The 16,556-nt window shown below is 41.3% G+C and overlaps 1 protein-coding gene across 2 annotated transcripts in view; it reads right to left on the bottom strand.

Annotated features, from left to right (window-relative positions):
• The window catches only part of LOC113981410 (ubiquilin-1-like), a 29,730-nt gene extending 19,707 nt beyond the window's left edge, over positions 1-10,023 (bottom strand). For both annotated transcript variants that reach the window (XM_027708787.1, XM_027708788.1), the window contains exons 1-2: positions 9,865-10,023; positions 420-571 (exon numbers count right to left, since the gene is read on the bottom strand). In XM_027708787.1, the coding sequence (XP_027564588.1) occupies positions 420-571; positions 9,865-10,023 (311 nt within the window). The remainder of the gene's footprint in view (positions 1-419; positions 572-9,864) is intronic.
• Between the last annotated feature and the right edge of the window lie 6,533 nt (positions 10,024-16,556).

Below are 16,556 nucleotides of genomic sequence, written 5' to 3'. Positions count from 1 at the left end.
TCATAAATTAGCTCAAGCACTAGAGGCTGCTTGCCCAATTTGTATGCTCACCACACCTGTCTACTGTAGGGGCATAAGCATGGATGCTATCACACAGTGAAACAGATCAAGGACTGTTCAGATTGTATTCAGACTGCTATTCTGCACCAACTACAACTAAGAAGCCAATTCAAGTGATTTAATAGTAATGGCTCAGTTTAGAAGATAACATTAACTTTCAAAAAGTGTATGCATGATATTTAGGGACACAACCACACACATTTTGGGGTTGCTTCTCTTATGCAAGAGTATTTGGACTGCTTTTGAAAACATTTTAGTCAAACCTAGGTTTGCCCATCAGAAAGCTATCACATTAGAAATTAAAAATATTTTTACTACTTTGAGGTAAAAATAAGATTGTTCATCATCAGTCAGGTTACCTGTTTTGCATTTTGATGACCAGGTGAACAGTGAGTCCATCGTGAATCCCATGCTGAATCAAAGTATCTTGATCTTTTAAAATTTTTCCAGCAAATATCAAAACAAGTTGATCAGTGTGGGACTTGAAATGCTTAGAGATTTCTTCCTTGAACTAAACAAAAGTAAATATAATATAATTATGTAATTGAATACTGAACTATTATTTTTTTAATAATTTGAGGAAGAACTATTTTGCTCACATTTATTATATTAATCCACTTCCACAATATGTTTTGCTTTATACAGCCTAGAAACATGCTATTGAAACAATCCATTGCTGACATACTGGGAATGCAACAAAATATTATGTTAATTCAGTCCAAATTTGTGCAGATACTGAAAGGAGCAGTATCCTTTCTTCTTGGACATATTACTGCTACCTTTCACACGTCAAAACTAGCAATCCTTTACACACAGTCAAAAATTATTTCTTGGGTCACTCTGCTCTCTCATCCAACTCATGACAGCTACATAAAATGTGCTTCTAGCCCAGGGCATAGTGAACAGACACATAGTTCAGCTGATCATGAAATCATACCCTGATTAAAACAACTGAACCTGGAAAAGCAATTATATTTCTTCCTGCCTTCTTAACCAATAACAACCATGTTATGCTTTGACTGACTTCTGAGATTCATTATTCTACATAAAAGTCATGGCTAGGCTTCGCGAACAAAGATTTGGGAAGGGCTCTACCCATGTTTGTTGCAAGCACGTTGGTGGCTAAAAAGGCCAATACGAGATAGATTTTAGGTACAGCTTTGGAGGCAGGTGTATGCCTTTGTCTTTTGATCTTTGTGCAACCACATTGGAAGAAGATGCCCGTTGGTCTGCGGTTAACCAACCGGGTGAAGGTGGAGATGAGCTTTGTTTAGGTCACCTTTTCTAGGCCCCTCTCTGAGTGGAGCAAGCAGTGCTGTCCTTGAAAAGGCTGCTTGGTCGTTCAGGGTGCTGCCCCAAGAGACTGTCATCTCCGGTCAGTCTCAAATGACCAATATCCTGAACCGCCTGCATGCAGGGTTGGGTCTGCGGCTTCCAGTGCACCTTTCACCTGCCGTTTTGACCCTCGCCCGTCGCTACAGGGCTTTTTGCATGTGGGTAAAGCCTTCAAGCCTGCACAATGGAATTTTTAGGTGAGATGCAGTATGCGCGGAACTGAACCCACCCTTTAATCCTAAGGTTCATCTGCCAGGGTCGAGCAAGCTTGGACGGTGGCAGCGAGGTCCTCAGGACGTAGGTTTAATTAGAGTGACCTTCTCTTAGATGGATGGCCTTACAGGGCTAAGCGAGCTCCATCTGCCCGGGTTCGGGATTAGAGTTGTCCTTCTCCTAGGATGACTGCCAGAAGGCTAACGAGCTCATCCTGCCCAAGAATGTAGTGTATCTGGCCCTATGGTTTTGACCTGTCTGGCATGGGCGACTCTACCAAAGGCATGTACCATCGCCAGCGTAGCTCGCAACCACATAGGGGTACACAAGTTTCATTCCTATTAGAACGATTTGGGCAAGTCTTTCATTTCCTACTTTGCTATCACCTATCTATATACAATCTCAAGGAAATACCCAGGAACAACCCTTTGTCCTGACCCCCCTTTCAGGATGTAACAGAGCAAAGCAAATATATCCAGAACATGCCGAACCTGGGCAGTAGCCGCAGGTGAGCCAAAACCAAACAAACCAACCAACTGTTCTGGCCCCCATACCCATCCAAGGCTGGGGTGCCTTTCAAGGTCCCAGCCCAGCCGGGACCCCCAACATTCTAAAAGAACCCATTATCCATCCTGACCTTATCCTTACCCCACTGTGTTACCACATATCTTCAGGTGCACTGCTCGCCTGCGACATTTCATACAGGATTGCCCTGCTCGCCCTCCCGCCAGTCCGAGGACCCCCATGGCCCCCTCGACACCCTTCCCCTCCCCCAAACCGGAGCGGCAAACCTCTGTGTGCTCCGAAGCTTCCCTCTCCTCTTCCACGGGGGCGCAGTACCCGCCGGCGAGGCTCCCCCTCTTTCTCTCCTTTCTCCCACCGGGGCTAGGGCGGGGGCCGACCATGGCCACGCCCGGGGGCCGGGGTCCCCGGACCTCCGCATCGCAGCGCGGGGCTGCCGGGGTCCCTGGACCTCCGCCGCACGCGGCGCGGGGGCTGCCGGGGTCTCCAGACCTCCGCCACACTTGGCGCGGGGGGTGCCGGGGCCCCCGGACCTCCGCCGCACCATGTAAAAGTACTCTCACAGAAAAAACAAAATATAAAAAGGTAAATATAAGAAAATCAAATAAATTTGTTCAACATGACTAGTCAGTAGACTAAATGTTTCTGAACGGATCTTAGGCATTTGGAAAGTCCTCCAGAAGTTAACAATGTTTAACATTTTTCAACTAGTACAGTCAACTTGATTTTTAAAAGAATCGTATTCCAAACATCCTAGTGAACTCTCATACAGGAACTCCAAACATTTATCTTGCAATGACTTATTATTAAATATTTATATAAGAGGCAAGGTTAAAAAAAAACCAAAATGGAAAACCCCACTGTATTATTACTCTGAAGGCAAGTCCCTAATTGAAAAGGTTTATAGTATAGTAAGAGACAAAACAGAACCCCAAAAAATGAACCCGAGATACAACAGAGGTAGGAAATCTTTGTGCCTGGGTAGCAGGTAGCATTTGTTCAGTTAGCAGTCTGCTCACACAGAGTTGGTTCCAGTTCTTAGAGAAACATCTTTTAAGTCAACTTTATACTGGTGTCCTGGTTCTGGCCAGGACAGAGTTAATTTTTTGCAGTAGCCATGAGGGAGCAGAGCCTGGAGCCATGTGAGCATGGCTAGGAGGTTATTCTATACCACCTCAAGTCATTGCCAGGGGTGGGGGTAAGGGACTCTGGCTTCCAAGAAGAAGGTCAGGGCTTCCGAGAAGAAGGTCGGGGCTTCTGGTGGAGAAAGTGTGGCAGGAGGGGGAAAGCTGTCCACTATTTGTTCATTTTTGCCCGGGGGCTGCAGTGAGCATTTCTGCATGTGAATCACCCTCTCTTTTCTATACTTTTGTTATTAATATTGTTACTGTCACTGTTCATTTTCTTATTTCTGTTTCTAGTAAATTGTTCTTATCTGAACCCGTGATCTTTGCCTTTTGTGCCTCCCATCAGAGAGGATGGGAGGGGAGCGGGTCGCAGTTTTTTTAGTGGGAGTACTAAATTGGGGAATACCATTCCTATACCATGACAACTGGTAACATTTAGACTTGCAAGCATCCTAGAAAACCATTTAATCTGTTCCTGCCTGAAGTAGATTACTTAAATTATTCAGACATTGCAGTGGGTTTACCTTGGTGTCATGGTTTAGCAATAGTACTCCCCAATTTAGTGCTCCCACTGAGACTCTCCAAACCACCCTGCCACTTGCTTCCTCCCCCTTCCCCCTGCGGGTGGCTGGAGAGGAAAATTGGAGGCACAAAAGGTAAAGATTGCGGATTGAGATAAGAACAATTTACTGGAAACAGCAATGAGATAAGAAAACAAACAGTAACAGCAACAATATTAAAAACAAAGTGTACAAAAAAGAGAGAGTGATTCACATGCAAAATGTTCACTGCAGAGGAGCCTGGTCCAGCCTGACCGCAGCCACACTACCCCGACTGGAAGAGACCCCTTATCCTGGGAAGAGATTCCCTTCTCCCCACCACCGGCAATGACGTGAGGGGGTGTGGGAGAACACGTGAAATATGAATCATGGAAAGAATGCCTTTAGAAAAGGAACCACCATGGCAGCAGCTCCGGAATTCGGCAAACTGAAAACACTTACAGTTTATTTGCATTTTTATTGTACGGGTTTCCCTTAAAGCTCTGTTGTTTCTCTCACCCATGCGGTCTCCCTGTACAGTGCCATGCTGTCTTCCTCACTGAGCCAGCCCCCGCCCCTGTTGTAACTCTATTGGTCTTCTCACCTGTCTCTCCCCAATCCCTGGTTTTCTATTGGAGTTCGATCTTCCTGGTTCCCTGTTGGCTAGTCGACTCTCCAAACCACTCCCTTCCCCCCGAACCTGTATCCAGTCACAGCCCCCCTTCCTAATCCCTCCCACAGAGGGGATAAAAACCCCTGCTGCTTTGAATAAATTGCTTTTTCACCACCGGACCTCAAAGCGTGCACAGCGTGGTTTCTGCCACCAGCACAGGGCTTGCACAACCCAGCCCCGGCATGGAGAGGTTGCGAGTGAGGGAGCCACGATCCCCTCTCAACCTCTGTTAAGGGGTCCTGGCCATGCCCCCTCCTGGCTACTGCAAAAATTAACCCTGTCCTGGTGTAGTGGGTTTCTGTGGCTAGGTTTTGGTAGTGGGGGGGCTACAGGGGTGGCTTCTGTTAGAAGCTGCTAGAAGCTTCCCCTGTCCTGTGGAGCCAATGCCAGCCAGCTCCGGGACAGGCTTCCTGCCACTGTCCAAGGCCAAGCCAATTAGGAATGATAGTAATGTCTCCATGATAACATATTTAAGAACAGAAAGTTATTGCACAGATGAAAATTGCAGCCAGGGAAGAGTGGAGTGAGAACATGGGAACAACAAAGTAGACACCAAGGTCAGTGCAGAAGGAGGAGGAGGAGGTTCTCCAGGTGCTGGAGCTGAGGTCCCTGCAGCCCGTGGTGCAGACCATGGTGGAGCAGCTGTGCCCCTGCAGCCCATGGAGGACTATCAGGGTACAGAGACTCATCTGCAGCCCATGGAGGAGCCCATGCTGGAGCGGGTGGATATCTGAAGGAGGCTGTGACCCCATGGGAGGCCCATGATGGAGCAGGGTCCTGCCGGAGACCTGCAGCCTGTGGAGAGAGGAGCCCACACTAGAGCAGGTTTTTCCTGGGTAGGACTTGAGGCCCTGTGGGGGACCCACGTCAGTACAGCTCATTCATGAAGGACTGCACTCCATGGAGGAGTGACCCACGGGACAGCAGTTTGGGAAGAACTGTTGCCTGTGGGATGGACTCATGCCAGCAAGGATCGTGAAGGACTGTCTCCCGTGGGAGAGACCCCATGGGAGCAGGGGAAGGACTCCTCTCTCTGAGCAGCGGCAGAAACAACAGCTCACCGCAACCCCCATTCCCTGTCTCCCTGCACCGCTGGGGGGAGCAGGGAGAACGTAGAAGGAAGGAGGGGTGGGGGAAAGGTGTTTTTAAGATTATTTTACTTCTCACTCTTTTGTTCTGATCCTGTTAGCAATAAATTTAAGTACTATCCCTACTTTGAGTAGGAACAGATTAAATGGCTTTCTAGAATGCTTGCAAGTCTAAATATTACCATTATAAAGTTGACTTAAAATATGTTTCTCCAAGTCCTGAATAGTTAATCACACAGGGTTTCTTTATTTCAAAGAAATGTCTCAGGTGAAAGAACGAGAGGAAATGGCCTTAAGTTGCGTCAGGGGAGGTTCAGATTAGATATTAGAAAAAAATTTTCACTGAAAGAGTGGTCAGGCATTGGAATAAGTTGCCCAGGGAGGTGGTGGAGTCACTGTCTCTGGAAATGTTCAAGAGGCATCTGGATGTGGCACACAGAGATATAGTTTAGGGGTGATTATAGTGGTACGAGGTTGACAGTTGAACTAGATGATCTTGAAGGCCTCTTCCAACCTCGATGATTCTGTGAATAATCAGAGCATATTACAAGGCTGACTCCATAAACAGTCACACAAATGTATCACTGATGTGCTTCAGTGCACTGAGACATATGATGGTAAAAAAACTCAATGCTTTAACAATTCCTGCACTCAAGTTCCTTTAGTGCCAACAAAAAGATAGATCGTAATATTGAAAAAGAACAATAGATTGGACTACATGATTTCCAACCTCTTTTGGTCATACCATTCAATAAATTCTGTACTACAGGCAAGACAGAACTGGTTATATTAAAAGAACTGAAATTAAGTTGTCCTTATGAAATAAAGCATTATAAGAAATATCAAAAGCATACAGAAGTTAGGAAAGATGTTCTACTATCAAATCACCCAATGCTCTCCTTAACATGTACACATGAACTTTATATGCCAAACATGGCCAACTTGTGATTGTAAAAACCAGGCACAAATCTGAAACCCTGGATTTCTGGATTTAGAGTTTCAACAATAATATTTATTCAAATTTTAAACAGAGAATAGAACTCTAACCAGATCTTGTCAATGAACAGAGTCCCAACGCAATGTATACATTTACACATATAGTTCAGTAGATGAGTTTATTTATAATTCAGTGCAGTACAGAAAGCACAATTTTCAGGTATATAATTAGTTTAAAAATATACTACATGCTTATAATAATTTATTACTACTGAAAACTATATTCACTGAAGAAAGGTTGACATTAAATAAAAATAGAGAAAAAATAATTTAAACTTTTCTATGGTTATATGGATGAAATTTGATTTCACTAACATTTCAAAAGACATTATCCTGAAATTTTCAGATAATCATAGGATTGACAATAATTCTCTGCAAGAACTGCAGGCTTTTAAAATTAATAGCATACATTTGCTATATCCAAACTCTGTTAGCCTAATAATTAAAAATATAAAGCAATCAATGTTATTCTCTAAGAGTTACAGTGTTCACAAAATGGATCATTTTGATACCTGAAAGTCTGCATACATGCTGGTGGATAGTAACACTAAATCAATTACAATAACATTTTGAACTTTGCCAATGTTGCTATGTTGGCATTCCAAGAATGCCTACAGGGTAAACAAACTAAATTAAGAAAGTAAAAACTGGTTCCAACATCTCATCACTCAGCAAATTAGTCATTCACTAAGAGGAGACAGCAGTGCATGAGTAGTCTGTAATATGACTGCCCACTCTCTCTGTGTATGAGTTTTACCAAAACACACTGTTAAGTCAAGCCCACAGAACCCATAAAATAAAACAAAGGGAAAAAAAAGGAAGACAAGCAGAGCTAACTGAGCTAGTCTCCTGCATATTGGGATTTCAAACCAGCAGACTTATAGGTATTCATCTTTACCTACCATGAATAGAAGTCTTTGTACAGAGCAGTGTATGGGCCTGCAAGTTCAGTATCATACCAAGTCAAGAAAGCAAATATTTGGTCCTTGTCCTAATACTGAACCAAGCTGTGCTCAACATAATCAAATAAGTTCCATGGAAAATAAAGACAGATGGGTGGCACTTACAATAAACTGACCTCCCAGAGCAGTTTGGTACTTAAAGGTTATTTTCCATTCTAACCTACATAACTGCCTGTTCTTAGAGACACGACATAGGATCAACAATAACAAACCCTTTGTTACTGAAGTCTTCTAACGTAGGAAAATCTTCCTCAAATTTGAACTGTTGCAAACCTGACTTACATCAATGGAGCAACATAAAATACACTTTGTGTAGCCCAAAATTTAGGCTAGATAACCCAAAATATTTATCTTAAAGACTTAGGGTTTTTTTTTGCTGTATTCTGAAGTGACTGTAAACAAAATCAAGTCACTAAGTGATATTATTAGCTACAGGAACACACAGTAAACTAAAAGCTATTAGGTTGTATGAATTTAGACCTTTCCTCCCCTCCAATAGGGCAGACATTGTCAGCTTGCCTATACCAACAGAACAACCCACTTGCTGATCCCATATGCATTTGAACAGATACTCAATTTGTTTATTTGAGGCTAATCTATTTTCAGGGCTGGCTCTAGAAACCTCACATCTATTGTTATTATGCCAATATATTGTTATTATGCAACATAATGCTTATTATTAACAACAGTTTATTTTGACTGTTTAAGAAATACAGCAAATACTAGTCACACTACAGTCTTGCATATTTTTTTGTGCTAGCTGTAACTTTGTGCAGAAATCAAAGCAAATGGTGGACCCACAGGGGCAGCAGCAGTCTTACTTCAGAGGAAAATTCAACTGCATATTTAATCTGTTAATATCAGCTCAAAGGGACACCAAGATAATATTTAAAGTTTAAGATATCTATAGACAATGAAGATATTTTAAAGCAATATGTTCTATTAATCACTGAATTTTTTATTAGTTTTTTTAGTAAAAAAATATGGTTTCGTTAGTTTGTATAACTATTTCAGTTTTTAAGACAACCATCTATTAGAAAAACCTGATATTCCTATTGGGATTCACATTTGAAATCATGCTGTTAAAGTTAGATATATTATGAATTTACATCTTAAATGAATTTAGTTATAATTCCTGAAGCCCCCAATATTATTGCAATCAAACTGCTTTTCAGGTCCAATGTGATCTTTAAATTAGAACCAGCATATTATACAAAAAACCAAAATGGAACTACAAAGAATTTTAAAATTAGGTGGCACACCCTGGCTAGAAGATTACTCAGAGCTTAACTCACGTTTTATATTTCCCTCCTGAAAATAAATTTTTCTGACTCATCAGCAATTAACGATTTAAAGCTCCATTTCAATATATCAATTGCACTCTTACATATGTAATCATTTTTGTGAGGTTCGCAGTTATCAACTGCACAAAAAAAATAACATGATGTCAAGCTGCACGCACTGAATTACAGAGAAATTTTATAGAAAATGAAGTAAGCTCTGAATATCCTTCAGGGACCTTCACCTTTTCAAGTATTTTAGCATAGCAATATCTACATCCTTCACAAGTAGGAGAGAGTGGCTTTATAGATATCTGCCTTATGCTTTGACCACACCTTTCCTACAATTTGTAGCCTCCCAATCTAAACTAATTAAATCCTGGTAAATACTCCCATGGAAGGCCTCCAAAAAACTGAAGCGCTGCAGGAAATAGTGTCAACGATTCTCTTGAAACGAAGGCACAATGAGATACTTTCATAGAAACTTAGAGCAAAGACCCTAACAATTCAGAGTTATCAGACACTACTGCACTGAAGCACGGCAGAAGCTGTGCTTTATTTGTAGTGGAAGTTTTGTACAGTCTAAAGACGTGGCTTTTCTAAAATTAAGAGATCATTGCCATAGCCTACTTGCTGTTTCTAAAGCAAATTTTAGATCAAGATAGTTATTGACACTATAGCACCGCCACGTAGGTGACTGCATGTTTTCTACAGTTGTACTAGTTAGCCAGCGAGCCTCCTATTGCCAGACCGAGTCAGCTCAGCAGGGCAACTCAGAATTACGAAACGAGCTACGTCCACCTCCCGGGCCGGCTCTCAGAATCGCAAAAGGGAGGAGCCGTGGAGGAGACGACGCAGAAGGTTTCTTCACCACTCCCAATAGCCTGTTAGCAGCGGCCCTCCACAAGGCCGGGCCAGCCCCGATACTCGCCCAACAGCACCGAGAACAGCTCGGATAAGCAGAAGCTGCTTTGTCATCGCGAAGGACCCTCACCCTCCAGCGTGGGAGGTGGAAACCACAGGCCAAGGCTCTTGCCCCCGGCTGCACTCCCCGCCCCCAACCCCTCACCTGTTGGATGCTGCTGGTCTCGGGCACAGCGAACTCTTCCTTCTCCTTGGGAGTCTTCACTGTGATTTTAATGATCCGCGGCTCGGCAGCAGCGAAGCTCTGAGCGGAGGACTCAGAGGAGCTGTGGGTCTCCGCAGAACTCTCCGCACTCTCCGACATGGCAGGTAGGGCCCAACTCGCTCCAACCACACGGTTCCAGGCGAGTCCTCCGCGCCGCGGCCTCAGTCCTAAGGCGGCGGACAGAAACAACCCAACTCACCCGCGGCGCGCACTGATGACGATCCGAATCAGGGAAGTTACTAGAAGGGGGGAACTGTCTCCCCGGGCGTGAGTTCATCTTCGGCGCGCTTGCGCGCTAGGGGCGGTAGTTTGAAGATTTTAAATCTGAAAAAGAAACAGTGACAAACAGTTCCTTAAACTGCCATATGGAAGTTTTAAATTTATTTTCGATATAGTCAGGTGACTTCAGTACTCTGAAGATCCAAATAAATACAATAAAATGTTATTATGAGTTTTAGAATATTAAAGTGTTGATGTCCTACATATAATTACACTATTACTTGCTTATAACATAATGTACAATGATATTGTATGAAGTAACAAAGCCGTATCATGACCTGTATGACTTTCTTGTTAAAAAGAGGGAGAAAAATTACATACAGCTTCTGAACCTATATAAAGAGAGATCATAAATTTGCCTTTTGCTTCTAGGTTACTTGTTTAGCATCAGCTTAAGGGTAAAACTTAATATCTCAAATAACAACCTTTTACTACTTTAGAACTATAATTACTATGGAAGTGTTCCATAGCTGGGAATCAGATTTTCCTCAAACTTGGACAAAAAAGACACAACCCCCCCCATACCACCCCCCCACTCCCCAATCCATACTTAAAATTAGTATCACCAAATTAGATCCTGTCCCAAAACATTAGTGATTTTCCTATCCATCAGATAGGAAATTCCACATTCATATCCCTGTTTTAGTATCAAATATATGGATAGCTTTAAATTCTAGAGTCAGATGTCCTTTCTTCCTTATCCTTTGTTGGCTTGGTCTACTACTGGGATAATCTCACATAAACTATTTAAATTATTTCAGGCTTATTTAACCACTGAGCCTTTCCTTGGTCATGCTGTTTCCTTTTCCACACATTAGAACTTGACCCTACAAAGTATTGAATTCTGATCCAGGAGAGCACTTGACACATGCTAGTGATACATTGTCCTATTAACAAGCAGACTGAGGGCCATTATGAAATAACATTTTGCACTGCAATCAAGTAGTGATTTCAAGCAGAAATCAAATCAAAGGACAAGGAGATGTTCCTCATCCATGGCTCTTAGTTTATATGCTAGCTTATGCTGACTATATCATTTTACACTGCTGTATGGTATTACTTTGAGTACAGTTTGTACTGAAATAGCACAAATGCTACCTGCTTTAACTTATTGGAGATTTACTAATTTTCATGTTTACAAGTCAGATGAGAGAATTAATAATCAGTGTTATTTAATGAGAATATCCGAGGGACAAAGAATACAAATACATATAAAAGAATAACTTGCAAATCATAAAAAGCCCTTAATTAAGCAAAGAGGAAGTTTTAATGGTAGTTTCATAATCTTAATTTTAGTACAGATAAAATGAAAAAGTGTTTATTTGCCTATATTGAGTCAAGGTAGAAAATACCCTGAAACATGTCAACATGCTTGTGTGTTCAAATTGAGATAGTTCAGAATACAGCTTAGACACAATACATAGAAAATGAAAATGATCCAGCAAAGTATTTTGAGTTCTTTCTCTTCCATAGGCTGTTTTTATTTTGAACTTCTTTTTATTTTTAATTTCTTGGGTTTATTTTTTTCCCTACTTCCTTCCTCCTGTGCTTTTATTCCCTCTTTCAATAATCATCTATTATGATAGACAGGGACAGAGTAATCCTGGTTATACATACAAATTGGGGAACAAGAGGCTGGAGAGCAGCCCTGCAGAAAGAGATCTGGGGGTTTGGCTTGATGGTAAAAAGACAGAAATCTTGCACATCTCTCCTTCCAGTGAAGTCTCTAAACTTAAGCAGCTGGGTCAGACCACTAATATGAACTTTACCAGGTGCTGTAAATGTTCATTAGAAGTCAAATTCTGAGCATTCTTCCATATAGTTTAAAATACTTTATACTCCTAATAATTCCAAATAATGTAATTTTCAAAATTGTTTTTCTTGTTAATACATATCTGAAAAGAAGAAAATTCTGCCTTTTGTCTAATAGACCTGATTTACTCCAAGTAAAGCATCTCACCAGTTTTCATTTCACCTTAATTCCCACCTCTGAATATACATCTCCAGTTTGTGACTTTTTTTCCATAGGTAATTGATTTAATCAAATGTAGTCACTTAAATTTGCTAAATAACCCCACAAAACAAAATAAACAAAAAACCCACATGCCACACAAGTGGAAATGAACTTGCAGTGATCAGAGAATATTTTGCATCAAGATCAAAATACTGGTTCAAGCCAAGTTGAATCAAATTGAGAATATCAGTAAAAGGTTTTGAACCTGTTTAGCTAAACTCAGTTTAAAGTCATACTTTAAGTTCAAATGAGACAATTCTGAGTTTAGACAAGGCCCCAGGTGGTATAATTACATTAAAACTTACAACCAAGATCTCCAAAGTTTTGCTATAAACTAGATGTAACATTCCTTATATTTCTGAACATTAAAACCAGAAGATGATACATTCACCTTTCATGTTTTTCATGCATAGGGAAAGAAAGAAAAAAAGTATTGAGGGTGACCTGCACAAGGCCAGGAGTTAGACTCGATGATCCTGATGTGTCCCTTCCAACTCAGCATATTCTATGATTCTATGATTAACTTCTTGTCCTGGTTTAACCTCAACTGGCAACTAGAGTACCATGCAACCACTCGCTCACTTCCACCCCCACCCCGGTGGGATGGGGAGGAACATCAGGAAAAAAATAAAACTTGTAGATTGAGATAAGAACAGTTTAATTACTGAAACAAAGTAAAATATAATAATAGTAATAAAAGGGAGAGAGATATAAACCCCAAAAAACCAAATGATGCACAATATAATTGCTCTCCACCCGCAGACCAATATCCAGCCTGTTCCCGAATTGTGATCAGCCCCCTTCTGGGTAACTCCCCAGTTTATATACTGGGCATGACATTCCATGATGTGGAATATCCCTTTGGCCAATTAAGATCAGTTGTCCTGGCTATGCTCCCTCACAGCTTCTTGTGCACTGGCAGAGCATGAGACAAGAAAAAAGTGCTTGACTCAGGGTAAGCACCACTGAACAACAGCCAAAACATCAGTATGTTATCAACATTATTCTCATACTGAATCCAAACCACAGCACTGTACCAGCTACTAAGAAGAAAATTAACTGTATCCCAGCTGAAACCAGGACACTTCTACTTTCATATGTCCAAAAGGAAAAAAGAAAAAAAACCCACACAAGCTGTGTATTATGTTTCCCATCCCATTCCTGAGCTGAAGTTAGGACTCTTGTTTTAGTCAATTAAAAAGGTTAAATTGAAGACACTGCATGCTGAAGTGTAACTGAATAGACAGCAGTTATCTTCTACTGTTGTTATGGGGCTCACTTTGTGAATACCCTACCTTATATATAGCAAACCACAGGCATAATGCTTTGCTAGAACCAGAGTGCAACATCCTTGTTAGTTTATTAATATTTGCAATAAATGAAATGCTGTTATCTCACTTTGAGTGGAATTTGTCTTTACTATCTAGAAGACATTAAAGAGCTCCATAAAAGGAGTGTTGCAAAATGTGGAATATTTAAAAATTTTCTTAAGAAAGGATGTTCTTTGATGTTTGATCTTTGTATACTTTCAAGCCTAATCAACAAGAAGGGAGATTTAATCTGTGAAACAGATAGGAGCTAACAAGCTCTAAGTGATGTCCATGTGTTAGAAAAACAAATTAAAGTTTAGGGCTTGACATGCTTCAATGCTCTCAGATCTAGGAGGATATCGATGGAGGGGCATAAACATAAAGCACACAGACCAATTTGGTTGGCCATATGTTCAATTTATTATTTAAATAAGTCAACTTTTATACAGTTTAGTTTGTTTTGGGCACATGCTTACGACAAGGTGATTGGATAGCTCAGTCTGTACACGCGTCTCATGTCTCCAGTTCATTGGACCTGATGTTCTGTCCACGCGGCCTGACATCATACTTGGCATGTAGAGGCCTTCATAATTAGGGGCTTTCTGAAATCTGCAGGTGTACCTTTATCTGTACTTTCTCAAGGCTTTCTTGCTATAAACATACTATGTTCTCAAACCTTATAATTAGACACACAGCTAACAAGTATAAACATTACATATTTTCACAGTCTATAAGTATAAACATTACAGCTTACAACTTCTAAAGTCATGTCAAGCAAGGCCTACAGAAATGCAATAGAAATTGTTCACATAATTTGTATCCTGCAACAGGAGGAGGTTAACAAAGCTTGGAAAAAAAGGATGCCCACTGATAGCGGACACAAAGAATGCAGAATTTATGTGACATCTGATAGAACTCCCAAGATAAGGAAGAAACTAATAAAGCCAACTCAGCGATTGTGCTGAAATCAGCTCCAAGTGGGTAAAAGGTAATTCTGGCAGGGAGGATCTGCGACCACTGACCCAAGAAACCCACCTACTCAAAAGAAGAGAAAGACTGAGCATGTGGACTAAGTAGCATGAGAAGTGAGAGAATCATTAACCAATAGAAGATAGAATACTAATTGATAAGAGAACTCTGTAACTTGTAGCCAGTGAACACTAATTCCTTTGTTTACTAAAATATACAATTAGTAAACTGTTTTGATTGTTGGTGTGCTGGCTTTGTGGAATACCACTGAGCACCCAGGCTTGCACAACTCTGAAATAAATAATCACTGTCACTTTTGAGTATGTAATTACTGGCTTGTTGCACACTGGATAATGAATCCGATTTTGCGGACAACAGGAGCATTAGACAGGAACAGAGCCCTGAGCTTCTGAACTAAGACTGTTAGTTCTTAGATGGAATCACTCTTTCAAAGTCTAGAGAGAGAAAAAGAAAAAAGAAAAAACAAACCAAAAACCCCCAACATTCATCAGTTTGATTATCCTAAGCAGTAGACAGGCAGTTTCCAATTAGACTCTACTATCTAAGCATTAGCCCTATTTATTTTTGTTGTTTTATGCACAGTATTATCTCAATAAATATGAGTCTTTCTCTTCTTTCTCTCTGTTCTGAATTTCTGTCATCTCATCTCATCTTTGGTCTTGAAATTCTGGGAATTTTTATTTTATTTTTTTAAAAGGCATAATCTTTATTTGCTGAATCTTGCTATATATGTTGCTACATACACAATTTACAGCTTATTTCAAAGCAACAAGGACAAATACAGAATACTATAGAAGATTTGTACTGGAAATCAGAAGAGTGACGAATCAGCCTATACATCATGGCTAGGCTTCGCGAACAAAGATTTGGGAAGGGCTCTACCCACATTTGCTACAAGCGCACTGGTGACTAAAAAGGCCAATGCGAGATAGACAAGTCCGGTTGCAAAAGGCACAGTGGAAAGACGCCTTAGGTGGTATTGACAAGACATGGTTCTTTCTGCGTTGTCTTTTCTCCTTGAGAGTGATCCTGCGTGTGTTTTCAAAAGAAGCATCAGCGTTACAGATAGTGTGTCTCCAGACCTCCCAATTGGAGGCCAGAGTAGACCAGTTATGTTGATCAATCTGGTCAAGGCTGAGATGTTGTTTCAGGGAGTCCTTGTATCTCCTCTTCGGGGCTCCTCTCTTGCGGCAGCCAGTGGCAAGTTCACCATAGAGCACGATCTTGGGGAGGTGGTAGTCCTTCATCCTTGAGACGTGTCCTGCCCAACGCAGCTGTGTTCTCAGCAACATGGCCTCTATGCTCGTAAGTGCTGCCCATTCTAGAACAGACATATTAGTCACATAATCTGACCAGTGGATGTTTAGGATTGTACGGAGACAGCGTTGATGGAAGCGTTCTAGGAGTCGCAGGTGGTGGCGGTAAATGACCCACGATTCAGATCCATATAAAAGAGTAGACAGCACAATGGCTCTGTAAACACTGATCTTTGTACTTTTCTTCAGGTGTTTATTTCGCCATACTCTTTTATGGAGTTTTCAGAAAGCTCTATATGCCTTTGTTAACCTGTTGTCTATCTCTTCGTCAGTCTTACCATCCGAGGAGATGATGCTACCTAGGTAATTAAACTGCTGGACTGATTTGAGCTCTGATTCGCCAATGGTGATATGGGGATGATGGAAGACATCCTGAGGTGCAGGTTGATAGAAAACTTCTGTCTTCTTTAAGCTGACTTCCAGCCCAAAAAGCTCAGCAGCCTCAGCAAAGCAGGATATTAAACGCTGCAGAGCTACTTCTGTGTGAGCGACGAGGGTGACGTCATCAGCATAAAGCAGCTCCCAGACAAGATGATTTAAGGTCTTAGTATGGGCTTTCAGTCGCCTTAGGTTGAATAGGCTTCCATCGGTACAATATCAGATGTAGATACCATCTTCTTCATCAAGGTCTGCCGTGGCCCTTTGGAGCATCATGTTGAAGAAGATTGTGAATAGGGTTGGTGCAAGAACGCAACCTTGTTTCACACCATTGGTTATTAGAAA

This window comes from Neopelma chrysocephalum, unplaced genomic scaffold (genome assembly GCF_003984885.1).
Source record: "Neopelma chrysocephalum unplaced genomic scaffold, ASM398488v2 Primary Assembly neopelma1_96533, whole genome shotgun sequence".
NCBI lineage: Eukaryota > Metazoa > Chordata > Aves > Passeriformes > Pipridae > Neopelma > Neopelma chrysocephalum.
The sequence above is the reverse complement of the archived record's forward strand: the minus strand, read 5'-3'. Positions and strand labels throughout refer to the sequence as shown.